The sequence below is a fragment of the Ursus americanus genome, chromosome 4 (assembly GCF_024610735.1).
Source record: "Ursus americanus isolate L20-20 chromosome 4, mUrsAme1.1.p, whole genome shotgun sequence".
NCBI classification, from domain to species: domain Eukaryota; kingdom Metazoa; phylum Chordata; class Mammalia; order Carnivora; family Ursidae; genus Ursus; species Ursus americanus.
In genome coordinates, this window is record NC_142130.1 from 88,527,015 (window position 1) to 88,554,637 (window position 27,623).

The 27,623-nt window shown below is 40.4% G+C and overlaps 1 protein-coding gene across 5 annotated transcripts in view; it reads left to right on the top strand.

Moving 5' to 3' along the window:
• Positions 1-27,623, top strand: part of ITSN1 (intersectin 1) — a 214,813-nt gene that overhangs the window by 68,186 nt on the left and 119,004 nt on the right. For all 5 annotated transcript variants that reach the window (XM_045785563.2, XM_045785564.2, XM_087861773.1 and 2 more), the window contains 5 exons: positions 10,381-10,541; positions 17,654-17,833; positions 19,845-19,941; positions 22,927-23,027; positions 27,244-27,307. In XM_045785563.2, coding sequence (XP_045641519.1) covers positions 10,381-10,541; positions 17,654-17,833; positions 19,845-19,941; positions 22,927-23,027; positions 27,244-27,307 — 603 coding nt within the window. The remainder of the gene's footprint in view (positions 1-10,380; positions 10,542-17,653; positions 17,834-19,844; positions 19,942-22,926; positions 23,028-27,243; positions 27,308-27,623) is intronic.

The following is a 27,623-nucleotide window of genomic DNA, read 5'->3' on the forward strand; positions in this document are numbered from 1 at the left end:
TGTAGCTTCATCCGCATCCCCCATACTCATCTGTGAATGTCCCACAATTCTTGCTCTATAATGCAACGTTCTGTATCTTTCACTGACCACGAGGTAAGGAAAATATTTGAGGGCTAGTACTGAAACAGCCCGCGGAATAGTGAAATAGCTTGTGTTTATTACAGTGTTGTACGAGGTGAAGGCGCGATAAATACTGTTGAATTCCTTGATTATCACAAATAAGCATTCAGTCTTTTGAACCTATAGGAGACAAAGGGACATATACATAAAAGAGTGGGAAATATAATTTTGGATTTTTGGATTATGACTTTGGTCTTGCCATGCTGAGGTCTGTTGCCAAGAAGTCACGTTTTGCTCACACCGTGTGGTTCTTGCAATTAATACTTCATTTCCAGGGTTTATTAGTGTTGTGGGGGTGGCTCGCTGTGTAGTAGAAAGAGGACAGGATTTGTAGTCATACACCTGTGTTGGAATCCCAGTTGCACTACGTTCGGTCTTTATGATTTGAACATATATTCATCCTCTCTGACCTCTGTCTTTTAGTCTAGAAAATGGGCAGATGTATATTCCTGACAGGATTGTTGAGAAAATTAGGAGTATATAAAGGACTGTATATAAAGGACTTAGTCTGGGGCCCTCCAAACAAAACCCAAAACAGTACCTGCTGTCATCATCAGGGACTGGGTAATCCCCATAACTAAATTGTCCAGTTAATTGCTTGTCTCCCAAAATGATCAACCTTTCTTACAATTGAATGGAAATTAATAAAGATTGACATAGTCCCTTGGGGCCTTCAAGCAGAGTCTGCAGAATGTTGTCCAAGCTTGATTACCAGTGTCATCAGTATGAAAATCCTTTACTGTGTTCTGAATAACAAAACTCTCTTGGGAAATACACACACACACACACACACACACACACACACACACACGTGTGTGTGTGTGGGGTAAATTTGAATTGAAACTAAATGATACCACATTCCTGCGCTTCTTTTTGGTGTTGGCTTTTTGTTCTTTTTCCTGGTTGTCAGCATACTGGCTGCCAGACCGTCTCTTCCAGTTGGGGGGCCGCCTCCTATGATGCCCTTCTAGCTTTTATTTCTGATCCATGTTGAGCTGGGAAAGTCACGTAACCCAGGTTTTTGGAATTGCTTTTAAAATAAAGTCAAAGGTTTGCTAGGGGTGGGGAGGTGGAGGGGAGAGCAAGAACTCATGCTCATGTGAGCACAGGGGCACTGACATGGGAGTTAAGTGACTGAGTTTAAGTTCGAGAGACACGTGACATCTGTGTTAACCGTGAGAAGCTTTCTTTTGGTATGTGTTCTGGTCTATGATTGTATTTTGCACCAGCAGTCAAGGTCACTCACTACAGCCTTCCTTACCCAGGCATAACTTCTTCCATTGAATGCTGCTTTTATGTCCTAGTCCCAATTTATGAGTGTTCATTCAAGAAGCAGTTTTATGACGCATATCTGCTGCAAGAAAATCTCACTTTACGTTTATTCATTCAACAGTGGAATAATATTTATTGAATGTCTTCTGTGGGTCAATGACTATTATAGGTGCTTGGGATGCAGCAGTGAACAGAATAGACAAAACCTGTGCTTTCATAGACATTGGAGTCTGGTGAAGGGATATAGTTAATAGCAGTATAAAAATTGTCACATGGTAATAAGCGTAATGGAGAAAGAACGTATCATCTAGTAAATTTCACTTTTTTCAATTAAGCTAGTTGTCAGCTTTCCAGACAGTTTTTAGCTAAGCATATTAAGGTCATCTTTCCAACTTATTATTTTTATAGTGAAAATTTTTATTAACAACAAAGGTGATGAATTGGCAGTCTTGCTTGAGTCAAAACTGTTCTTTGTCTTTAATTTTTTCTGACATTTTCTTAAATAAATTTGTGATGGCGTGTTTTCCTTTTATCAAGAATTGTTATTGCAGGGAAGGAAGCACGCCTCTAAGTATCTTTTCCCAAAAGAAATATCTTTGAGGAATCATAGATTTCATGAACCACAGAGGTCCTGCTAAGATGATGGAATAGTGTAGTGAAAATTATGAGTATGATCTGTCTTTCAGCTCTACCTCTGATACTTACTCACTTAGTAACCCTGAGCAGTATTTCACCTCTTCAGAGTTAGGTTTAAAATGTATAAATAATAACAGTTGATCTAATGAAATAGTGTTCACTCCCTGTCTCTATGCTAATCTTGTGTTCTCTTACTGTTTTTCTGGTGGGGTCCCAGGGAAGGCCAGTGCCCCTTTTGGTAGAAAGAGGAACGGGTTTGAGTCTGAAGGTTTGGGCAGTCCCTTCGTCGGTCATGTGGGCAAGAAGAGAATTTGGGATTGAGAGTTAGGAACTATAATAGTTTCGGTCTCTCTGGGCCTTACTTTCTTTGCTGTGGACCTCGGTGCGAATACATGAGTGATAGGGACTCCTGGGGGATATGTGTTGCACACCTGTACAATTTTGGGTCCAGGTAGAAACTATATTCCATTTAGCTGGTTTGTGAACATGTGTCTGTCTATCTATCTATCTATCTATCTATCTATCTATCTATCTATCTATCAGTTTTTTTAAGTAGGCTCCATGCCCAGCACGGAGCCCCATGCAGGGCTTGAACTCACTGCTCTGAGATCAAGACCTGAGCAGAGATCAAGAGTCGGATGCTTAACCAACTAAGCCACCCAGGCTCCCCTAGCTTGTGAACTTTTAAACTGTAACCTGCTGATAGTTTGGGGCTACTTATCTATCCAATCCAATTTCCAATTAATAATACAAGAAAACCTGATTTCTCAGAGGATGGAGTCAAGTCAGTGTGTGTAATACCAAAGTGTAACTGGCCAAAGATGGTATAGCTTCCTAGAAATTGTCTGACTAATAAGGAACTGGAGGGAAACTGGCAAATATCCTGTATCCTTTTGGCAACTATGGATACTTGAAGTTGTTCCAACCTTGGCCTGGTGTACAGAGGGAAGAGAAGAAAGCAGAAGGGGGTGGACAGGAGCCTCGATGGTCCAGGAAATAAAAAGAGGCTGAATGAAGAAGGCTTTGGCATCAGAGGTAGTACGAGCCACAGAAATGGAGATTAGAGGCTTCTAAGGAGAGAAATGAGGGGAAGGGAGGCCCACCTGGGTGTGGGACCTGAGAGAGAAGGCCAGAGACATAAACGCAAATACGAGAACAGCTTGGTGATCTGTTCAAGGGTGGGGAGTAGGGCAGGGCCAACAGCTGTATAACATCTAGTTTCTTAGGACGCTTCTGTGTATATGTCAGAAGAACCTTCAGCCCCCAACAAGATCAATTTGCTAAACTCACACACACACAAAGGGCATCCTGGACTCTTGTTCCCCTCTCCCCCATCCCTCATCCCTGCCCTCCTCCGTTCATGGCTGAGCATCTGTCCAGCTGCTGGGAGCCACACATGATTCCTCTCTTTTCCTTACCCTATGCGTTCAGTCCATCAGCGCATTCTTTTGGTTGCATTTACAGACTTTCTCCCCATTCTGGCCATTTCTTTCTGTCTCCGTTGCTACTGTCCTCATTTGTCATCCCACCTGGGCCCACCCGTCAGCATTTCCTTTGGAGTCTTTCTCACACTTGCCCCTTTAGATTTCATTCTCCATACAGTACCCACACTCTCTTTGGAAAAAGTAAATCCATTTTAAACTCCCCATTGAGAAGAAAACCCCAAGTCCTGTCTAGGCTCCAAGGCCCAACCCGAGCTGGTTCTTGCCTTTTTTCATCTTCTCTTATTTTGCACCCCTCTCCTCCCTAATTTCTGTATTCCAGTTTCACTGACCTTCTCTCTATTGAAATGGGCCAGACTCCTTCTCGCCTCTGGGGCATTGCACTTGCCATTTCCTCTTCCTGTGATCTGTAATGCCAGTCGTTGAGGTCCTCACACAGCTAGCTGGCCGATGATCCTTCTGGTTTCAGAGAAGTACTTCCTGACCATTCATCTAGAGTAGTTCCCTCGGCCCACCTGCTCCTACCCATTGTCTTCTCTTTCCCACTACCTCATTTTATTTCTGAACAGCACTAACCGTTATGGGCAAGAATTCGATTAGTTTTGCTTGTCCTAAAATATGAGCTCTGTGAGGGCAGGAACCTTCTCTGTCTTTTTCACAGTACTCACACCAATTCCTAGAAAGGGCGTAGACTTTAGTAGGTGCCCCCCTCAAAAATTATTTGTTGGATGAATTAAAAAACAAACGAATGTGAATGAATGAATGAGCGCGTAGGCTGGATTGATCCTACAGTCAGACATGAGTGTCCTGAGGGCAGCCTCTGTGGTTAGATGGCCTCTGAAGACCCACAGGCTTTCAGCTGCAGTGCAGGGTATGAGGTGCATGAGCGGAGCCTGGGTCTTGTCCTTTAATCGTAGAACACAGAGTCCCTTCAGCGTTGCCACATTCAGGTCGGCTGCCCACACCATCCCGGGAATTCATGCTGCTGGTTGGTTTTAGACTGAGGATACATGAAGTAGTCTGCCATGCCTCCCGTGTGCATATGCGATTTACTTAAAATATGCTTGGGTTGATTTGTTTTTGTTTTTATTCAGTTTAGGCGTCTCCTTTGTCTGTGGACTTAATTTTATTTCTGAATACGTCACACATTAACAGGTTCCAAAAGCCAACACTGTACCAGAAAGGGAATGCAGAGAGAAGTGTCACTCCCCATGCTGTCCCCTCGTGCCTGTGCTCATCTACTGAATTAGTTTCTTATTGTCCTTCCTTTGTTTATTTTTGTGGGGAAAAAAAGCTTAATAATATATCATGTGTATCTGTATTTTAATTATTTCCTCTTCCTTCTTTTTAAAGTTTACCGCCTTTAAATGTTCTTTTGTTCTGTGCTTTTGTCACTTCACAGCACATTCTGGAAATCACTGGTATCATTCCATAGAGATGTCTTTCTCTCTTTTTTCCTTCAGTTACATAGTACTCATTATAGAAGATACACCTCAGTATATTTAAGCTGTCTTCTGTGTGTGTGCATTACAGTTATTTCTAATAATGTAGCAATGAATGAGCTAAAGCATAAATATTTTTATATCGTTGCTGTATCTTCAGGGTAAATTCCTATGAGTGGATTTGCTAGGTCAAAGAGTAAATGCATAGGTCGTTCTGTAGATGTTGCCAGATTTCCCTTCATTTGGAGTTGCAGCACTTTTCCCTACCTACAGTGCATGAGAGGGATACATGGGTTATCTGTCCCTTAAGATTTCGGCATCCCCGTGGTCCCCTTCTCATCTCAGCCCTGCCAGTTGCTATGTATGTGCGCTATGTATTTAAGACTAGTTTGTTTGTAAGAGTTGTATACAAGAATTGTTTGACTTAAGCTTGTTTTTTGCATATGTGTTTTTTCACTTTGGAAGTTCAGTGAATTTAATTTTGGATTCCTGGGCTTTTAGATTCATCTTTTGGGGGGATTATTAGAAATGAGTAAACTGTAAATGGGAGATGAAAGTGTATTGTAGAGCTGAGGTCTTTTTTTTGTTTTTGTTTTTCAGGGAAACCTTGAGAAATAGAATTTCAGTTCTTCTAGAGTTGCAGCTTTTTCATTGGAAGAGGGGAGTAGGGAGAAATGAGCTTTGTAGCAATAGCTACTGTATTTGCATAAAGTCCTTTGAGATATCACTACCAATGAGTCCCAGCACTTACGTTCTGTTAGTTGAAGAAAAAAAAGTTTTAAGAAAGATCATGCAAAATTCTCAAAAAAATATGGGATTGTGGTGGGTGGCTTAAAGTCAAGCACCTGGAACTTGAGAATTACATGTCTCCTCTCCTCTCCCACTGAGACGCTTCAGTGGAAGGTTTTTAGAAATATGAAATTCTTCTAATTGAACTCTTACAGTACTAGAAAGTCTCTTCTCCCCCAACTAGTCATTATCCCACATTGGATATTTGTTTCTCATTAGAAAATGTGTTTTGGGGGTGGGGCAGTGATGTTGGAAATAGGGGGTGGAAACCTATCTGTTTGATTTTTTTTTTAAGTATGCATGTTGATGTTGATTGTTGGAAAGTTTTTTTTCCCTGAGAACCATTTGATATAGCTGAATATCTTTTTAGAAAAACTTAGCAAAGGACGGAAAGTTGACCCTCTCATTTTACTTATTTAACTTCCTTTGTAAAACCTGATAGTTACAAAAATAAAACAACCAGAGACCAGTCTCATTTATGAATATAGATGCAAATATCAAAACAAAATCTTATCAAATAAAATTCGACAATATTTTTAAAACTATGACCAACTTGAGTTTATGCCAGGAGTGCAAGTTTGGTTCAGAGTCAAGGCATTGTCTCAGTATTACAGCAACAGATAAAAGGAAGTGTGATCAAATCAGCAGATGCCGACTAGGCATTTGATTAAAAAAAAAAAAAAAAATATATATATATATATATATACACACACACACACACATATATATATATAGTAACCATTTCTAATATGTAAAAAGGAAACTTTCTAAATATGTCAGGTTACTTTCTAAAGATCACTACCAAATATTATTCTTTTTTTTTTTTTAACGATTTTATTTATTTATTTATTCGACAGGATAGAGACAGCCAGTGAGAGAGGGAACACAAGCAGGGGGAGTGGGAGAGGAAGAAGCAGGCTCATAGCGGAGGAGCCTGATGTGGGGCTCGATCCCATAACGCCGGGATCACGCCCTGAGCCGAAGGCAGACGCCTAACTGCTGTGCCACCCAGGCGCCCCTACCAAATATTATTCTAAACAATGAAACACTGCAGCTCTTTCTTTGAAACCCAGAACTTAGCGGAGTGCTCACACATTCAATGATGTCTTAGAGGCAGTAAGACCAATAAAAAAGAGGAAGTGTATAAATATTATAAACGAAAGTTAACTCCTTTTTGCTAGTTGTGTAATAGTATACTTAACAAACCTAAGAGATTTTAGGTTAAAAAAATAATATTTATAGAAGTTTGGTAAGATAGCTGAATATTGCATAAATGATTATTAAAAGCAAAACTTTTCTCTATGCTTGAAATAAACACCGAAAGATGGAAACAGGGAAATGTTGCATTTAAAATAGTGATGGAAATGATAAAACTCCTAAGAATACATTTCATAAGAAAAGTAACTGGGGCGCCTGGGTGGCTCAGTTGGTTAAGTGTCCGACTCTTGGTTTCTGATCAGCTCATGTTCTCTCAGGGTCGTGGGATCGAGCCCTACATCGGGCTCCGGGCTCAGTTGGAGCCTCCTTGAGATTCTCTCTTTCCTTCTGTCTCTGCCCCTTCCCCTCCTTGAGTTCTCTCTCTCTCAATAAATAAATAAATAATATCTTTAAAAAATTCTTTAAAAAGAAAAGTAATTACTTACATAAAGTGATCTAATTTAAAAATATATTTCTTTTTCATTTATTTTAGAGAGAGAAAGAGAGACAGAGAGTAGGGGGTATTCAGGGGCAGAGGGAGTTTGAGAGAGAGAGAGAGAATCTCAAACAGACTCCCTGCTAAGTGGGGAGTCTCGCTGGGGGGCTCGATCCCATAACCCTGAGATCACGACCTGAGCTGAAATCAAGAGTCCGATGTTTAAACAACTGTTAAGCAACTTAGCCATCCAGGTGCCCCAAAAGTGATCTAATCTTATGAAAGAGAAGTATTTGTAACGTTGAACAGATGGACAGACATGCTGTTGTCTTTGGTGGGCTATTTAATGCAGTTGCAGCTTGGATCGCAGTAGGGTTGTTTGTAGAGTAGATAAATGATCTTAAAATTCATAGGGAACATAAAAAATATCTGTGAATAACCAAAGAAAATTTAAGAAAAAGAAGTCTTTTTTTTAAGCTTTTATTTATTTATTTTATTTATTTATTTGGAGAGACAGAGCGAGAGGGTGAGAGAGCAAGTGGGGGGAGGAGCAGAGGGAGAGGGACAAGCAGACCTGTGCTGAGTAGGGAGCCTGACATGGCACGCCACCTCTCAACCCTGAGATTATGACCTGAGCCAAAATCAAGAGTCGGACACTTAACCGACTGAGCCACCCAGGCGGCCTAAGAAAAGTCAAGTCTTGCCAGTTACCAGAACGTACCTTGGAGCCAGTGTGATCAGATCACTGTCGTATTGAACTGGGAATTGTTCAGACTAGGTAATCCAGAAATAGGTATCACTTTATATGAACATTTAATATACAGCAAAAATATTTTTTAGTTCTGTGAGAAGAGGCTGGATTAGTTAATACAAATCGTATTGTATTAGTTTCAAGTGTATAACAGTGCTTGACATTTATGAGTCTGTTTCTGTTTTATTTTGTTTGTTTTGGTTTTTTGGATTCCACATGTAAGTGAAATCATATGGTATCAAAATGTAGAATTTCTTACAAGAAATTATGCACAGACCAATGATAAATTTTTTAAAAATCAACAATTGACAGGTAAACAGTAAAGATCTCTTATAAACTGACAAGAAAAAGACACGTAGTCCATCAGAAAACTTATTAGCAGAGGATGTGAATGAGCAATTCTTGTATGAATTCAAGTGACCAAGATCCATATGCAGAGTGACCCTCAGGCTCACTATTGGTGAGTGGAATTCAGACTCCACTGGTGTTTGCTGAGGGGGATCCTCGACTGCGGGAAAGCCGTGGTCTGTTCCTCCTGAGGCACAGCCGTGGTTTCTGTAGCCCATCTCTCACTTGAAGACTTTTTCTTACTCTCTAAACGGATAGTGTTGACTCACAGCTTTTAGAGATTTTTCCTCTTTGTTGTGTGTCATGCTTGTCATTGTGTTTTATGTTTTCTTTCCTTGAGTTAACTCCAGCAATATAGGATAATTTTCTCTGAAACCTAATTGTCTTTTTTGGACACTACCTAGATGTGGCTCATTTAAAAGACGGCTGGTCATAGTAATTTAATTGGAGTAGCTGGTCTTATCATTTGTTGTTTCAAATAAAATAAATTGGTTTAAAAAAATAAATCATCTTAACATTTTTAATATCTAGACTAAAAGAAATGAAATCTGGATGAACATTTTTTTTTTTAAGACTTCATTTGAGAGAGAGACAGAGATAGCAAGAGAGAGAGCATGAGCAGGAAGGAGAGGGAGAAGCAGGCTCCCCACTGAACAGGGACCCCATTATGGGGCTTGATCCCAGGACCCTGAAATCATGACCTGAGCCAAAGACAGACACTTACCTGACTGAGCCACCCAGGCACCCCAAGGGATGAACATTTTTCATGCAGAAGAGGTGAAAAATGAAACAAGATGAAACCAGAGAGGGAGACAAACCAAAGAGACTCTTAATCTTAGGAAACAAACTGAGGGTTGCTGGGGGGGGGGGGGGGATATGGGGTGGCTGGGTGATAGACATTGGGGAGGGTATGTGTTGTGGTGAGCGCTGGATGTTGTGTAAGACTGATGAATCACAGACCTGTACCCCTGAAACAAATAATACATTATATGTTAATTTAAAAAATAAAAAAATTGAAAAAGAGGTTAAATGTGAATATGCACAGTTGTGGTTTGCATAAAGTCGTTTCCACTTGCAAACGTTTTCTTTTGCTTATTAAGCTTCTTTGAGAGAATATGCATTAAAGCTCATTGCACCTGAAACTAATGTAACGTCATCAAATCTACTTCAATTAAAAAAAAAGAAAGGAAAAATAAAAATGAAAACCTGGGGAGGGAGACAGTCATTGCAAGTTACACTTGACCATTTATGTCTGACTACCATTTTTACCTGTGCAAGCTCATTTAATTAATTTTCACAGGTTTAAAGGTAATAGAACTATATCGTAGCCTAACGTGTCATGTCTCCATGGTGCGGTTCGTAGAACCCCTCAGAAGACTTGGTGCCATCTAGTCAAGTATCTATAGAAATAAACTCTCTTTTCCTACTTTTATCTCCCTAACATCTTTTTAGAGGAAACATGGGACTTGAACTCACGACCCTGAGCCGGCCAGGTGCCCCTTCCCCTAACATCTTTATTATGACATAATTCACACAATAAAATTCACCCTTTTAAATGTATAATTCACTGGTTTTTAGTGTGTTCATAGAGTCGTGCAATCATGGCCACTATACCATTTTAGAACATTTTTCCCCACCTCAAAAAGAATCCTGTTTGATATCCAAAGTGCATGTCCTGCCATTCAGACTGAAAATTACCTCATGGGTCCTATAAGTAAAGAATAACACAATAGAGAGTATTTTACTTTCATACAAAACCTTGTCAGTAATCCTAGGTTACTCCCTACAGCTTGGTAAACAAGTTTTGGTTTGGTTTGGTTTGGTTTACTTGGTTTTCTTCTCTTTTGTTTGCCCCAGGATGAAGGGAGCTGACTAGTGTGGGTGGGAGGGGTGGTTTAGGTGGTTTTATGGTCAGAGTCATTCCTCGCCCTCGATGTTGGTTTGCAGGGCGCTAGCTGATATGAACAATGATGGACGAATGGATCAAGTGGAGTTTTCCATAGCTATGAAACTCATCAAACTGAAGCTGCAAGGATATCAACTCCCTTCCGCACTTCCCCCTGTCATGAAACAGCAACCCGTCGCTATTTCTAGTGCACCAGCCTTTGGTAAGTTTGAAAAGGACTTGGTTCCTATATTTCGTTGTAGATCTTAGAAATAATTTTTCCCCTTTTCTGTTTGTAGCCTTGTGATATTCTAGGAGGCAGTTCTGTCCAAAAAATGATGGTCCTGGCCCTGTGCAGGCACTTAGTGCTGGAGGAGAAGACCATGTTCACATTCGCACCCTAGCATGTGTTAAAGAACAAAAATTCACCTGAGTAAATTTGAAATTGTAATTGGCTTTATTAGGCAGTTCTTGAATTGGGCAACTTCGCATGGAGCAAGTGGAGGGGAGCTCAGAGGAGTTGTGGGAAATAGGAGGTTTTTACAGGAAGGTCGGTGGGGCAAGAAAATTGTTAGCGAAAGAAAAGAAAGGATTGTACCTGGCAAGATCACTCACTTGCCCTGGAGTGGAAGGCCAGGGGTTTTTGTCAGGTTAATTATCTCATCTTCCTCTGGGGGATGGAGAGGGCCCATGGGCCAGATGACCTCACTGGTGCTGATCCGAAAATCCCTGTGACTGCTTAAGGCAGTGTTGCTAGGGGAGGTTGACTCTGCCATTAGCTTGGGTATCGAGCCCCAGGTTTGGTGACTTGGCCCAAGTGACACCATTTGGGTCCTGTGGTTTTCTTTTTAACAGATGCTAGTAATCAAGTGAAAGCAAAGGTCCAGACTGTCAGGGTAAACGGAATACACTTACAGTCTGCTCCTGCATCTTCGGTCTTTTTATTGCTCTTCCTGCATCCAGGACCCTTTGCAGTGCCACATGCTTCCTTTTGGCTTTCTGTTTCCATAGCCTCTTTATTTCCCCCTGCGCATAAATAGCTCCTCTGGATAATGGTATCTAGCAATATATTTTTAAATTCATAGTTTTGAGACAACTGGCCACATTAGATTCTGTCTTGGAACAAAGATGAAGCAGGAAAAAAATAAACGTTATCTCAGTTAGAAACACAATTCCATGAAAAGAGACCTTTTAGCCAGATGTTTTTCTTAAAAACTAATCAGTAATTAGTTGATTAAGATCAGTTCTGATTTCTTCTGTGTTCTAACCCTAGACTTTAATGATTTAGGTTGATTGGAAGATTACAGTAGCAGATCTAATATCTGATTCATGAGAAAGTTCTTAGACAGTTTTCACAAAACACAGAAATTGTGGCTAGAGTTCCCCTTTCTTCCTCCTGATGGATCTGATGACAGGTGATAAGGTGAAGTAGGTTTGGGAGGGGGCAGTGAATAGTAATGCAGGTTGTCTCTGATACAATTAATGATAAGCTGAGATAAATAAATGCTGTGGTTTTACTTAATAGATTTACTGTTAAAAACTATGCATTGCCTTTATTTTGGTGAGGTTTCGCCACAAGACTTGTGGTCATAAGGGGAAGGGTGCAGTTTTGGGGTCAGGCAAGAAGGGTAGTGATCAGAAAAGAGAAACTCAGGGAATCACGCAGGAGCAAAGGCTAGGAAGAGCGGAGGTGAAGAGTACGTACAGTCCGCTCCACGTGACCAGGGCCCTGGTCAGCTTTGTCCATTGTGTGTTCCCAGCCCTCCGCCCTTAGTTAGTCATCTTATTTAAGTGCAAGTGGCTCTGAATCTCTGAAGGTCCCTGTAGCCAACCTTTGGTCAGGACTCCTGGGTTAAAAGAGCTAAAGGGTATTTGGTTTTCTTTTGGCTTCCCTTCCGGTGCTGCAAGAAGATACGTGGCGGGGGGGGGGGGGGGCACGACAGAGCGTCAAATAACCAGAGGCATCCCATTTCCTCTTTTCCCCTCAAACCCGGGGGCTCAGTGATTCTTCATCTAACATTTAATATGTCTTCTCTTGTTCCATTCTGCAACAAGACTTTCAACGCTAGAGTCACTGCTGATTTATTTCCTTGAGGTTGCGGCCTCGCTTACCCAGGGGGTTTTACTGCTGCTTAAGTCAGCTGCCCCTGCCTCCAAGGGAACCTGGGATTTCTGAGTCACCATTCTGCCAGTCAGTCCTGAACTCCTTCCCCGGGGCTTCTCCACTGCCTTTCCTCCCCCCTCCTTTTCATCACATCAACATCCTCAGTAAATTATTTTCAAGAGGCGAATCACCAGGGAATACCAGAACATGAGAGAAGTTAAAGTACGTTGTGTCCTAACCAGGTTTGCTTAGCTTTGCTCAAACATCTGACCTTTGCTAGTATTTCTAGTTCCACCTCTCAGCTCAACCCAAGATAATTTTTTTTTTTTTACACTTCTTTTGTGGCTGCTTGAGAAGAAAATCATTGGTTACTAGGATCATTATTTTATAGTTATTAGTAAAAATTCTCTGACCATGCATTTCCTAGCCCTTTTTCATATTATACCTTCATGTATTGTATTTTATCTGGTCACAACAATAACCCTAAAAGCCATAGAAATTAGGAGCTCTGTTAACACAAATGAGAGAACCGAGATTCCAAGAAGGTGAACGGTTTGCTTAAGACCATATTCCTTAAAAGGGAGGTCCAGCCTGGCCAGACATAATAGTTTTTCAAAGGCTCTTGGTTTCCTTACTACCTTCTCTCTTCCCACCTTCATTCTCATCAAACCATGTGGGTGGCATGGAGCGTGACTGTTCCACGGTTTCTGGTCTCCGTGGGTGCTGAGGCACGTGTTAACACAGGGAATTTAGGCTAGCTGGGGGTTGAGCAACTATTTTGTTCAACTTTCCTCTGTGAAGGAGAGGAAAAGGGGATGTAGTGAGTGATAGTATGACTTGCCTAAGGGCAGTCAGCTGTATTCCAGGAAATTCTGTGAGTGTGCCTGTATCTTTTTCCTTCAGTGTGTTTACACACAGAATAATTCCTTTTTGACTATGAATCCAGCTGTTTCAGGGGGAGTTTGTCTTTTGTTTAATTTTTTTTTATTTTTGCCAGATCCCATGGTTTTATTAGATTAAAACATTATTATTATTATTATTATTATTTACTTTTTTAGAGTGGGGAGGGGCAAAGGGAGAGCTAAAGAGAGAATCTTTTTTTTTTCTCCTAAGATTTTATTTTACTTTATTTATTTGACAGAGAGAGAGACAGCCAGCGAGAGAGGGAACACAAGTAGGGGGAGTGGGAGAGGAAGAAGCAGGCTACTCACTGAGCAGGGAGCCTGATGCGGGGCTCGATCCCAGGACTCTGGGATCACGCCCTGAGCCGAAGGAAGACGCTTAACGACTGAGCCACCGAGGTGCCCCTAAAGAGAGAATCTTAAGTAGGCCCCATGCCCCATGCGGAGTCTGACACAGGCCTCAGTCTTACAACCCTGAGATCATAACCTGAGTTGAAATCTAAAGTCTAACTCCTAACCAACTGAGCCTCCCAGGCGCTGCAGATTAAACCATTATTTTTAAACCCCAACTGTGTGTCCTCATTGCTGGGAATGCATTGGTAAGTCAAGACATCATGGCTCCTGCAACTATGAAGCTTCTTGTTAAGTTGGGGAAAGTAAGCAAGTAGATGAACAGTTTCAAGGCAAGATAAGTACAATGAATTCTGTAAAATGGTAATATGATAAAGACACTGATGGGAGAAAGTTATCGGGGCAGAATTCTCTTTGGAGAGATGACTTTGAGCTGACTTAGAGATGAGAGCCATGTGAAGACCTTAAGGGAGGAACATTCTGGGCTAATGAAACAGCAATTAACAAAGGTCCTAAGGCAAAAATGAAGTTGATTTGGGCAAGAAACAAAAATGAGAGCACCGGTAGCTGAGGTATTGGTAGGCCTTACAAATGAGGAGGTAGGGCAAGAACCAGATGATTTAGAGCCTAATAAAACAACTGTGGAGTTCGAATTGTTTTCTAAGTTCAGTGGAAAGCTACAGAGAGCTTATTGGTAGGGGTTTACATGGTTTACAGACATTTAGAAAGCATAATCTTTGTTATCTGAAGACTGGATTGCAGGGGGACCAAAGAAGAATCAGGGGAAACAGTAAGGAGGTTTTTGCTATGGGCAAGAGGTAATGGAGATTTAGATCTGGGTGGTAATAATCAATGTGGAGGATGGGCTAGGATTAGATTCATCATATCCTGTATTTTGGAGGAAAAGTAAATCAGGCTTTGGTCTTGTTAAGTGTGAGGGGTTTAGTGGATTTCCAAGGAGGCATATGAATCCATGGGTCTGGATTTCAGAGGAGGGATCCTTTAGCTCTGGGAGAATTTGAATATAGGATGTGTAGCAAGAGCAGGCAGAAGACTTGGGACCAAGCCTTGCCACGCTGTGACATTTAAAGGTGTAATAAAAGGGAGGAAGCAAGAGAAAGGTTGGTGTCCTAGCAGCTAAGAAAACTTTTTTCAAGGAGGGAGCATTCTATTGTTTGAGTTGCTTGGGAGAGATTGAGGAAGAATAGGACAGAAAAGTGATTGAATTTGATAAGATGACCTTGAAAAGCAGTTTCCTTGGAATGGCAGAGACAAAAGCCTGTTTGGAGGCTTGGAAGAGGAAGGAGTTTTACTGTGAGGGGGAGAAAAAGCTGGAGGAGCAAGTCAGCTGAAGACTGGTGTGTTTAGGATGGGAAGTGCCCCTGCATTTTTAGAGAAGAGGGAGAACCCAATGGTTGAAGAGAGGTGGGAAAATTTCAGGAGTTAAGACTTAGCATAGTCAAGAGAGGTGGTATCCAAAACAGCCTCCAGTAGATGCATTTCTTTAGAAATATTTAGAAAATATTCATTGAGGACAGGTAGTCAGTTGGTAAGAGGATGATGATCTTCGTAGCAGCTATTTAAAAGCTGGCCCAACAAGGCTTCCACTTGTGACAGATCCCCACACTGAGGAGAAATGACTGGGAGTGGAATCAAAATTGAGCAGGGCAGCGACACAGACACAAAAGGAGGAGAAGGTCCAGACCAGCGTGGGGGTGGAGAACAGAGGCTGGAAATCCCAGGAAGCAAGGCTCACATAAAAATGAGCGACAGACAGTATCAGGCATGGTCAAATCCCACACAAAGTTTTTATTAGAAAAAGGAGAATAAAGAGCTAAATAATGCCCCTGTGATTAATGACGGCACCCCAGTGATCTACGATTTCAAAACAAGCTAAAAAATACTAAGAAAATGACACAAGTCATGAAGGACCAACACGATCAGAATTTTAAAGCCTCAGAAATAAGGCGACAGAACTCAGGAAAGGAGAAAAAAAGAAAAAGTCAATTCAGAAATGGAGACCAAGCTACAAGAGATGCTATCAGAAGAGAAACAGAAGGTGAAAAGAGGAAGATGTCAAGAATAAAAACAAAATTAACAAGAGATAATAAGGATTTGAGAAAAAGTGACCAATATTAAAGGGAAAGGAAATTGAATATAAGGTAGTTGGAGTCCCTAAAGAAGGAAACCAAAGCAAGGGAAGAGAACAAAGGGTAAAGACTAGTTGAAGACAACTTCCTGGAAATAAAGGATTTGAAACTGTACTTGAAAGAGGATATCATGTGCTCGAGAATATCGGTCTGGAGAAACCAGAACTAAGATAAATTCTAGTAAAACAAAAAAAATTGGGGGTATGTAGAAAAAGGAAGCACATGACTTACAAGGGGAAGAAAATTAGAATATCTTCAGACTTTGCTACAGTAGTGGTGTATCTCAGAAGAAAATGGAGTGACATATTTAGGATTATCAAGGAAAGACTAAGCCTAGAATTTTGTGTCCAGAAGAACCACACCACCCAATTTTCCAATTTTCTGGACACCAACTTATTATCTTATAATTAAACTCAGCTCTGATGGTAACTACTAGAATGAGCGTCAGATTCTGAGGGTGGAAGGGCCCAGTCCCACTGCACTGCCCTCGCTTCACACTTGTGTCACCAGTACTCGGTCCCCAGGGTATCCATACTTCTGTCCGACTTGACTACAAAGTCTGAGGCTCCCCCACACCCTGCTTCCCCTTTCTGTAATTTGCTAGAACAGCTCACAAAACTCAGGGAAACATTCACTTAGGTTTATCAGTTCGTTATAAAGGATGTGACGAAGGATACATACAGATGCGCAGGCACATGAAGGAGTGTATGAGGGAGAGGCCCCTAAAGGTCCTGAGTGTAAGAGCTTCTGTCCCCATGGAGTTGGCGTGTGCCACCCTCCCATCACGTGGATGTGTTTTCCAGCCTGAAAGCTCGCCAAACCCTATAGTGTAGGAATTTTCATGGAGGCTTCATTACATAGGTGTGCTTGATTACATCTTTCCTTGGCCATTGATTAGCTCAATCTCCAGCCCGTCTACCCTCCCCTGAGGTCTCTGTGGAGGTGGGGAGGGGGGGATGGGATCGATAGTTGCACCCCACGAACAATGCCGTGGTCATTCCCTTGACTACCTCCTGTCCTGCATCTGTTTAGGGGCCCCCAGCCACCAAGGCACCTTATCTGAATACAGAAAGACACTCTACCACTCCAGAGATTCTAGGGGTCTTAGAAGCTCCTATGTCAGGAACCAGGGGCAAAGACCAAATGTTGTAACAAAAGATGTTCCTGACAGTCAGGAAATCACAAGGGTTTTAGGAGCTCTGCCAGGAACCAGGAACCAGGGACAAAGACCAGATACGTATTTCTTATTAGGTCACAATATCACAGGTTCAGACAAAGAAACAAAAAAGGAAGGAAATATTTATTTAATTCTATCTTTTCTTCCCTCTGGTTAGAATACTTCTGTATAGAGAAATTTGCCCATCAAATGTTTGGTGACTCTAAGGTTCAGTATGTAAAGGAAAGGCAGGGTGGATGTTTGATTTCTCTTCCTCCTTTATTTATACTAGTTTTCAGAATAAATTTATTACCTGTGATGGCCAGTTAGGATTTTTGTTTGTTTTAAAATATCAATATGAATTCATAAATTTAATTCCCTTTAGTGGCTTTCATTCATTACAGTTATTCTTACTGATCCTCAACTTTGGCCCGTAGGTCTCTCTTCGAGTTGGGTCTTGTGCCCCTATGATCTGATCCTTGACATAATTTTTAGTATTCTCCAAAATGATTAATCTGAATGTATATACATATTTTTTTCTGAATTTATATTTTAAATGGAACTATATGACAACTGGGAAGTGATTTGCTTCTTTAAACACTCTTGGATTCGTTATCATTGAAAGTGGACAAGTGATTCCATGTGAATTTTGTTGGGATTTTTCCTTCCTAGGTATAGGAGGTATCGCCAGCATGCCACCACTTACAGCCGTTGCTCCAGTGCCAATGGGATCCATTCCAGTTGTGGGAATGTCTCCACCTCTAGTATCTTCTGTTCCTACAGCAGCAGTGCCTCCCCTGGCTAACGGGGCTCCCCCTGTCATACAACCTCTGTCTGCATTTGCTCATCCTGGTACGTGACCTGCTGAATCGACAGACTGAATTTTTACAACGTGTGTTTTACTCTTCCTTCTTGCTAAATCTTCTGTCTTCACTTTCTGATTATATTTGAGTGGCATTTTGTTCCAGAGGAAAGTATCTTCCTTTTTCAAATTTAACATCTCCTTTTTTCCGACATATTAAGTGGGCTGTGCTAGGCCAGGGAGAAGTAAAGGAGAATGAAATGATGGAGCTCTGGTACCATCATGGGCAAAGGTGAACTCAGCAGCTAAAACCAAGAGCGTAATTTCCTTTCCAGGGCTTGACAAGAGCAAGTCAAGTTTGAGCAGTATTTGAACATTTCCTATTTCCCATGTGTCAGTTACTACTTTTCTTCAGCTGCTATGAATTGCTGATAAACAAGCCATTCCCTTAGAAGTAGGATTATGTTGGGGAGAAAAAGGAAAGTTGCGTGTTCCTTTTTGTTTGTTTGTTTGTTTGTTTGTTTATTTATTTATTTATATTTTTGAGGCATAGTGAATCAGGCGGAACAGGAAAGGAAATTTATTAAATGGTTAGATACATTAAGGATGGAGTATTACCTGCTTGCTTCATTGAAGGGAAGGATCAAAAATTTCCTGGTGTAGTTAATTTTATTTTGAGACTTAACTTGAAACCTTTTCCCTTTAGTGAAAAGCGTAAACTGTAGGGGCGCCTGGGTGGCACAATGGTTAAGCGTCTGCCTTCGGCTCAGGGCATGATCCCGGCGTTATGGGATCGAGCCCCACATCAGGCTCCTCCAATATGAGCCTGCTTCTTCCTCTCCCACTCCCCCTGCTTGTGTTCCCTCTCTCACTGGCTGTCTCTATCTCTGTCAAATAAATAAATAAAAGCTTTAGAAAAAAAAAAGAAAGCATAAACTGTAAATATGGTCTACAAATCTTAGTAAATTCTTATCCAATGGGGGAAGTATTTTTTTTAAAGATTTTATTTATTTGAGAGAGAGCAGGGGAAGGAGCAGAGGGAGGGGCACAAGCAGACTCCGTGCTGAGCGTGGAGCCTGATTTGGGGCTCCATCCCACGACCCTGACATCAGGACCTGAGCCCAAATGGAGTCAGATGCCTAACTGACTGAGCCACCCAGGTTCCCCCCGAGGAAGTTTTTTTTTTTTTTTTTCCTATAAGTACTTTGGATGTGTCTGCATAATTCAGTAGTGAGAATGGCCTCGGTTTTAGCCATGGGTAATGATTATATTTGAATCATTATTTCTCTGCCCAGCTATGTGCATTTATTATATCTATCAGGATCTTAAGTTATAGCCAAAGAATCTAAATGTGCCACAATTTTTTTTTTTTTAAGATTTTCTTGTCCCATGTAGTTCACCTTTCATTCGTGACCATGTCCACAGATGTGATGACAGCTGAGAAAGTTGTTGCAGTTGCTTTTCCAGTAGTATCTGTGAATCCTCGTGCTCTGCCTTGTTTTCTTTTGTGGCTGATGGCAAATGTTGCAAGACAGTAGGCAGGAATGAGGGGGCTGGGGCTAAGACTCAGAGTTTTTTCCTGGCACACTGCTATCCAGCCCGAATGAGAATCAGGCGTAATGGCTGACCCTCCCTAGCATCCCATGTTGTGTGGCCAGGACTGCAAGGCTCTGACTTCCATGCTCTTCCATCTGGAACTAATACTTCCGCTCCTTCAGCACAGTTAAGGAAATGCCATATCCTATGTATTTAAGCTGTTGTTTCTTTAACTGTCGGGATAGATCCATAAAATGTGATAATGAAACATTTAACAAAGAGTTAAATCCATGGATTGTACATATTTCTATGCAGGAAGGTGATTTTCAGCAGGAATGAGAAAATCTGGAAAATTTTTTGGCAAGGGCCAGGGAGCGAAGAGGGAATAACTCTTTTTGAGTCCTGGGTGATAAGGGAAGAATGATTTCTGCCTCAGGTTTGGTGACTATGTTTTCTCATTTTCGTTAGTAGGGAAATGTTTCTTTTCTTTGTAGAATTAAAATTATTCAACATTTATTTTTACAGCAGCCACGTTGCCAAAGAGCTCTTCCTTTAGTAGATCTGGTCCCGGGTCCCAGTTAAACACTAAATTACAGAAGGCACAGTCATTCGATGTGGCTAGGTAAGTGTGCTTGAGTTAAAGCCATTATCTGATTAACTCCTAAAACTGAAAATGAATTAGCTACTTCTTTGTTATCTTCTATTTTGTAGGATGCCAATAATTAGTTTTGGGTAATGTTACCAGGTTTTATCACTTACATGTTACAGAGATGATAAATAAAGAAAATGACATTTTCTCAAAAAGCTTTGGGTGTTGTTTTTTAAATGGGGAAAACAAATAGGTACCAGTTTTAGTAATGTTTAAAAATATTGAAATCAGGGCGCCTGGGTAGCGCAGTCGTTAAAGCGTCTGCCTTCGGCTCAGGGCGTGATCCTGGCTTTCCGGGATCGAGTCCCACATCGGGCTCCTCTGCTGGGAGCCTGCTTCTTCCTCTCCCACTCTCTCTGCTTGTGTTCCCTCTCTCGCTGGCTGTGTCTCTGTCACATAAATAAATAAAATCTTTAAAAAAAAAAAGTATTGAAATCAAACTCCAGGTAGGAGGGGAAAATGAACTCTTGTATTAATCATTTAAAAGTTTATATATAAAATTTTTTAGATGAAGATTAGAGCCACAATTTGCCTTATTTTTTATTCTTTCTCAGATAACCTCATGGAATCTGAATTGTTACTGAAACCTTATTTAAAACCACCTTTTAGGAAATGAATTATTCAGATTAGTGGACAGTCATTACTAATCAAATATATGGCCCAGTTTTGGCAAAGCTGATATGACCTTACTGCTTATGTTTTGACCAATCTTGGTGTCATATTTTCTTATTTTTATTTTTTACCTCTGATTTCCCCCTTCCTTACTGCTGCACTAGGATGAAAAGTTGTCTCTTTGTAAGCCATCTCAAAACTTTTGCAGTTAAAAGGGGATGTTAATGAAGATGGTTCCATCTTTTCTTGTTTCATTCCTCATTAGAATTCTTTCCTAAGTGAATCGAGTCATTTTCCCACTTTCAAGAAAAGAGTGTGTTGAATATAATTGAACAATTTATAACCCTTTATAAAATAATTTAAAGGAAATCGGAAACTGAAGAACACCATGCCAGATGCTGATTTATGCACATTAGCTCTTGGAATACTCACCATCTTCCCTAGAAGATGACTGATTCTTCTCTCTGTGTTGTAGATAAGGAGGAAGCTCAGAGACATTAGTAATTTGCCCAAAATAGCCTAACTCAGAAGTGACAGAGCCAGGAGTTGAACTGAGTTCTTTCTGATTTTAAGGCTTGAGTTCCTAACCAGGAAGTGTGCTCTAGAAACTTGAGTTAATGGTATACAGATACTTGTGTTCCACTCAATTAAGGTTTTGCTCCTAAGATTCAGGAACATTAATGAGCATCTATTTGCCAAACACCTCATTAATCCCACTCAGCCCCCAGAACCACAGCAGATACTGTCTCAGAATTGTGAATGAGGGAGAAAACCCCGAGAGGTTAGAATCCTCACGGTTTACATTTTAGAGCTGAGATGTAAACTAACACTGAATTCCTTATTTCTCAGTCTTTCTCTTTTACCATGCTGAAGTTTTGAGTTTTCTGTGCTTCTCCACAAGAGATTTTCCGATCTGCCTTAAAATTGATTTGTGACATAAGAATGAATAAATAATCAGTATTAGCAAACATTATTGCGATTAAGACAGCTGGTTTGGGGGGTTGTTTTGGTACGCGTCTTTTTAATAATTTAAATTTCCAGCAAATTTTTAGAATGTGTCATCTAATTTTTGGTTACCTGTTAATGAGGTTTTTAGTGCATTTAAATTTTCAGGAAAGTCTCAGCAGAAAACTTTGACTTGATAAGTATAATCTGAAGCAGCTTCTGTGTGTAACACCCTATATTCCTGGGGTGCGAGAGAAAGATAATTAGCTTTTGACAAGTAGGCAAGAGTTGGAATCAGCAAAATATTAGTTAGTTTAAAATGAGAGGGTTGCAGAGTTACTCACAGCAGAATCGACCCTGGTAAGTGTTTTTTACTAAGAAATTTATAATAATTTGAAAAGGTGAATTTAATTAGATACTTTCCAAGTCTTTGGGAGCTGTTTCCTATACTTTACGAAGTGTGTATTGTGAGTATAAGTGCATAGATAACATATATAAATAATGACTAAGAGGTTTAATTTATAATTAAAATTTTGCTTTTACACATGAAATATTTTTATTGAAATCCAAGGAAATGGCAAATGGGACATTAGTTGTAATCTGTCCTGAAGTGGAATGCCGATTTTACTGAGAGCTTAGCCCTTGTGTTTTAAATTGCCCTGTTTAGACACCAGGCTCTAAGAAGCCATAGGTACCAGTGTGATAGTTGTGTGGAACTACCCTGAGACCTGGTCACTAAGGAGGCGTAGACCCCACTGACTGCTGGTATCGGTTTCCTTGAGTCAGAGTTGCTACACATTGGCAGGGAAAGGTCAGCATGGGATTACACGCAAGAAAGCAAAGCTCCTTCCATTATCGTTCCCCTGATTTGCCATGACCCTGGACGTGTTCTGTTCTCTCTCCATTTGTGGGAACTGAAACTTGACAGAATGAAATGATTTCCCTTCATTAAGGAGTTAATGTATTTTGCTAAATAGAAAGTTATAAATATTAAAGAATGAATACCTTTAAAGGCAGTTATCTGTTTGTATCAGCATTGCTTTTTAAGCTGAAAGAGAACTGTTCTAGAAGTTTGGAAAAGCCTGGGCGTTAGTCTTTCACTTCAGGGACAAGGAGATTTTTCCATATTTTGTAGAACCTTTAAATTATGAATCGTATCTATCACTTGGAGCAGTCACTTGGTCTGCTGTGTTTACCCTTGATTCTGGAAAAATAACCAGCATGTCTGTTTTGAGAGAAATGAGTCTAACCTTAAAATACGGAAATACTCATTACAGAAAATCCAGAAGTACTGATTAGAAAGTGAATAAAATGTTAAAGCTGTCTACTAGGGAAGTTCTTAGTTTACTGCTGTTAAAGGATTTAAATGTGTTCCTCATTGTTCATCCTTTTTCCCCACAGTGTCCCTCCGGTGGCAGAGTGGGCTGTCCCTCAGTCATCCAGACTGAAATACAGACAGTTATTCAATAGTCATGACAAAACTATGAGTGGACACTTAACAGGTATTTACAAATGAGAATTAATTTCATGAAATACGATTTTGATTCCAAATGCAGATTGCTTCCAGATGTTGGACCACAGATAGTCTCCAAATGCCTTGCTTTTTTTCCAAACAGGGTTTTCGTTGTGTTTCTTATCTTGAGTTCTCATTTCCTGATAAGCCACAGTTAGTTTCTTCCCTGGTGCCTCAGGCTTTGACCTTCTTGGTAAATGGAACTTCTGAACATTGGACGCCACTAGTATGCAAATCAGAGCCTAGCAAAGAAACACTGCTGTAAACCCAAACCGGTTCAGGTTCTGAAGTCCAGCTTTGTACATGAACTTGGAACTGTCGGCTCAAAGAGCCCGTGTTTAAGGCAGTTTGCGGGGTGAAGGTAATTGGTTGGAGAGTTTTGAACCTGCCTCTGCCACTTTAACTAGCTGGAGGTCACTTTACCTAGTTAGATCTTATTTCTTGTGCAAGAGGTCAGAGTTAAGTTATATGAACTCCAGGGATTTAAAAAAGAAAAAAAAAAAAGATTCTGTTACCTGTATCAGTAGAAAGGATTTTAGAATACTATTCAGAAGCGTTTCTGATGAGGGTTAAACGCTCAAAATTGATGAGAGAATTAGAAAGAAAAGTATAATTTTAATAAGGAGAATAGAGACCTCTGATTTGAACATTGAGAAGGGAAAAAATGTGACTGCCCTTTAACAAGTACAGAGGAAGGAGGAGTGAGTTTTCCAGAAGTGGAGAAAGATGCTTTAAATTTCTGACTCTTACTATCTTTTTTTTTGTGCTTTCACTTACAATTGCAGTATTTTACTTTCAAAAGAAAAGTTCATCTGTTAAAAAATATCAGGGTTGGGTGAGATTTGGAAGGGTCTGATCTAATCTTGAGCCTTATCCCTAATAAGGGATCTTAGCAGTCTTCTCGAATAAGTATATATTTATGTCTGAGGGAGCAAATTGTACTTAAACACAAATTTTCAAATGCCACGCCACACTCTGTGCTAAAACATAGCTGTCATTTTTATCCATACCATGGGAAACCAGTCCAGCTTATACAGGCACCGAAGGAATATTCAGGAGTATAGGTTTAAGTATAATTCAGCATGGTCTGTTTCACGCCAAAGCTCCATCAGACCCAGAGCTACACTGTCAGTAAATCTGAAAACAATTCTTCCAAGCATTGTTGGTGTTTGCTGTGAATTAATTAAAATAGTATTCAGATGTGATATTGATGTAGCAGTCCTCTTTCTTGGTAGGATCTGTGTTTTATAAGTGAAGTACAGTGTCTTTTTCCCAAAGATAATGATGCAAGCACTTAAATATTTACAACTTTTAATATGTGAGGTAGACAGTAAAATTTGAAATATAGTTGAAAAAGCAGATTTTGCTCATGTTTCTCTGTGTACTTACTGTCAGAGCTTGTGATACGAGCTTGTCCACTGTGGGAAGTGAAGCCAACCTAGCAGTGGCACATTTTGCCCCCCTGATTACCTGGGTTCATTTAGCTGATACACCTGTTTAGGTGGGTACCCCCTCGTTCCTTCACAACTTGATGTGTATGCTATTACACGCTCTTAGACAGTTGTAAAAACATAGAGCCCATTCTTTAATCAAGATTATGTAAGTAGCTGTAGAATTCTGGCAGTCTTATCACTGCTAGCCTTCTCCTCAAAGAGGCATTTTATTAATCTCGCATTCTGAAACAATGAATATGCTCTTTGGTTAGTCATATATTAATGACAAAAGCTAAAGTGTTAGGCATTGTTTGAGATAAAGCATTTACTTCACGTAATTATTTCTGTCTTTCCCGTGTGTGCTTCCCTATGAAAACATGGATGCCCATAGTAGGGCTTATGAACTTGGGATTTCTGTTTATCCCCATGTTTCCATAAAAGCCAATACCCCAAAACTGATACCTCTTTATGGATGTAGGCTTCTGTACTCAAGAGTTCAATTTTATGCTGTTCTGTTATGCTAAGAGGCCATCTTAGGTGTTGGTGATCTATTTTGATGTTTCACAACCTTGTCTTAGGATGTACAGAGTCAAGTATTAGAATTGCAAATGACAGTTGTGGTCTTCTAATGTGGTAGTTAACAAACTTCTTCTATAAAGAACAAAACCATAAACATATTAGGCTTACATTTTGTCTGTCACAGCTACTCAACTGCGCCATGCTAGTACAAAAGCAGCTCAAATGATGGGCATGGTGGTGTTTCAAGAAAACTTTATTTACAAAACAGAAGCGGGAGCAGGTATGGCCTGTGGCCGTGGCTTACCGGTCACTGTTCCACATCATTTCCCTCACTTAGAGAGGAAGGAACTTACTCTTAGAGAGTGAAAGTACTTTTGTTAATGTCAGAAGCCATAGGGAGTAGGAAGAGTCCGGACTGGAATCCAAATCTCCTGCTGCCCATCCAGGTCCAGGACTAGTTTTTTTGGTTATTATTACACTTTTTATTGGTCGTAGGTGAAATACTAACCTCCTTTTATGTAGTTCTGAAGTGGAGAGAATTGTGAGGAGTATCAGTTAAAGCATTCACTAAAGTTTTGCTAATTCTGCTTTAATGTTCCGACATGCTACGTACAATATTAGAGACTGAACAAAATGATCAGTGGACTTTCCTCATTCCAGTATACCACAGAACTTGGAGAGCTTCCACAGTACTTTAAAAAAGATTGCTTCTTAGAGACTCCCAATACACAGACACACACACACATACACACACTCATTCCTCAGGAATGTGTATATGATGTTTGCCAAAACCTAGAAGGTTCATTGTTCATAATAGCCCCAAACTGAAACCTGTCCGAATGCCCATCAACAGAATGGATACATAGATTGTTACATAGTCACAAAATGATATACCACACAGCAGTTAGGGTTAATGTCCTACAACTACATGCAGTATGTGGAACAAAATAAGCCATACTTAACAAGGGCACACTGTGCTGTTAGAAGTTGGGGTGCACTTGGTCAGGGGGATGATTAGAAGGGAGCTGGAGCTCGGGAACCTGGGTGGCTCCGCTGGTTTAGCTGCTTCTGACTCTCAAATCAAAGTTTGAATATTGTGTATAATATTAACTACCATTAATGTAGCATTTTTTATGTGCTAGCCCTATGTTAAACTCCATGTTATACTTCCTTATCTGATGGAGCACAGACTTGTAAATTTGAAAAGGACATCTGAAAGGAGAAAACGGTCCAACTAATGAGGAAACTGCTTGCCCGAGTCTCGTGGCAAGTTCTTGGGCACTTCCTGTGCTGACACATTGGGGGGTGATTCTCAGATACTGCTTGCTATGCAAAAACACATCCACTTTTGTGTCTTTTGATGAGGTGCCATTTGAAAAATCAAATAGCTAAAAGCAAAAATTTATACATGACAATCTTCCCAACAAAACTGTTACAACTCTTCATTCCTTGGTCCATCGGTCATCCTGGGACCACACCTTGAGGGTCAGTGATGGATAGAAGACATATTTGTCTCTCTCCCTAACACTGGTTTATTTCAACACTCAAAATTTCCCACTATAAACTTTATCTGTTAGCCAAGCCCAGTTTCATGCCAGAGGTGAAGATATTTACAAGTACTTTAAGAAACGAGAGGTGATTTGGAGAGCAGAGTTGAAATTCCAGGCATTCTTTATTGCTAACATAAGAAATGATTGTGATAAAAGCCATTTGTGCAGCCTTGAGCAAGACCCCCCCCCCGCCCCCGCCTTTTTTTTTTTTAAGTCTGTAATGAAACGGTTACAGGAGTTGTCCTCTCTTAAGGTCCTTTCTCCTCTAAGATTCTCTGACTCTTCTCTGATCGTGGTCCTGGTGGAGGCAGCAGGCGGCGGCAGAAGATGCTGAGTTCAGAGACAATAAGTTTGAGCTTTGTAAATAGAAGCCTGATACAAATAGAGATGATAATCTGGAGAAAAGGGCAGGTTACGTTTTGAAATGCTCATCTTTTACATACTCTTTTTTCATGAAACATCCATTTAACAAGAATTTATTGAGTATGTGCCAGATGCTGTGGTGTGCTTTGTTTTTTTTCCCTTTTCATTGGGGCTTAATTTCCTTTTGAAAAAGCCCCTTGGGTAGTAGCAAATATTGTTTAAAGCACTGTGATTGCATGAGATTGCATAGTGCTCTATGTGCACAACACTGGTCTTCCTGGACAGTGAAGATTTGCTGATTCATCTTTATATTCTCTCCCCCCCGCCCCTTTCTGTTTAGGTCCCCAAGCAAGAACTATTCTTATGCAATCAAGTTTGCCACAGGCTCAGCTGGCTTCGATATGGTAAGGAATGAAAAGTTCCTTGGTTTGTATAAAGTGGCTTAAATTGGTATGGCTTCTTGGGTCTTCAGATTAATACAGTATTTAAAGGTGGGGATGTGTAGGAATTGTGCTTAATTTTCCAATGATCTGTGATGATTACCTCTCTTATTCTTTCCCCTTTTTGATTTTGAAACATACAAAAGCAGAGAGATTAATGAATTCTCTAGAACTCATAACACAGTTTAAAGTAAGTCTCAACTTGTGACTAGTCCTGGTTCTCCCCTCCTCCTTCCTGATTATTTTAAGCCAGATCTCAGTGATTATATCATTTCCATCT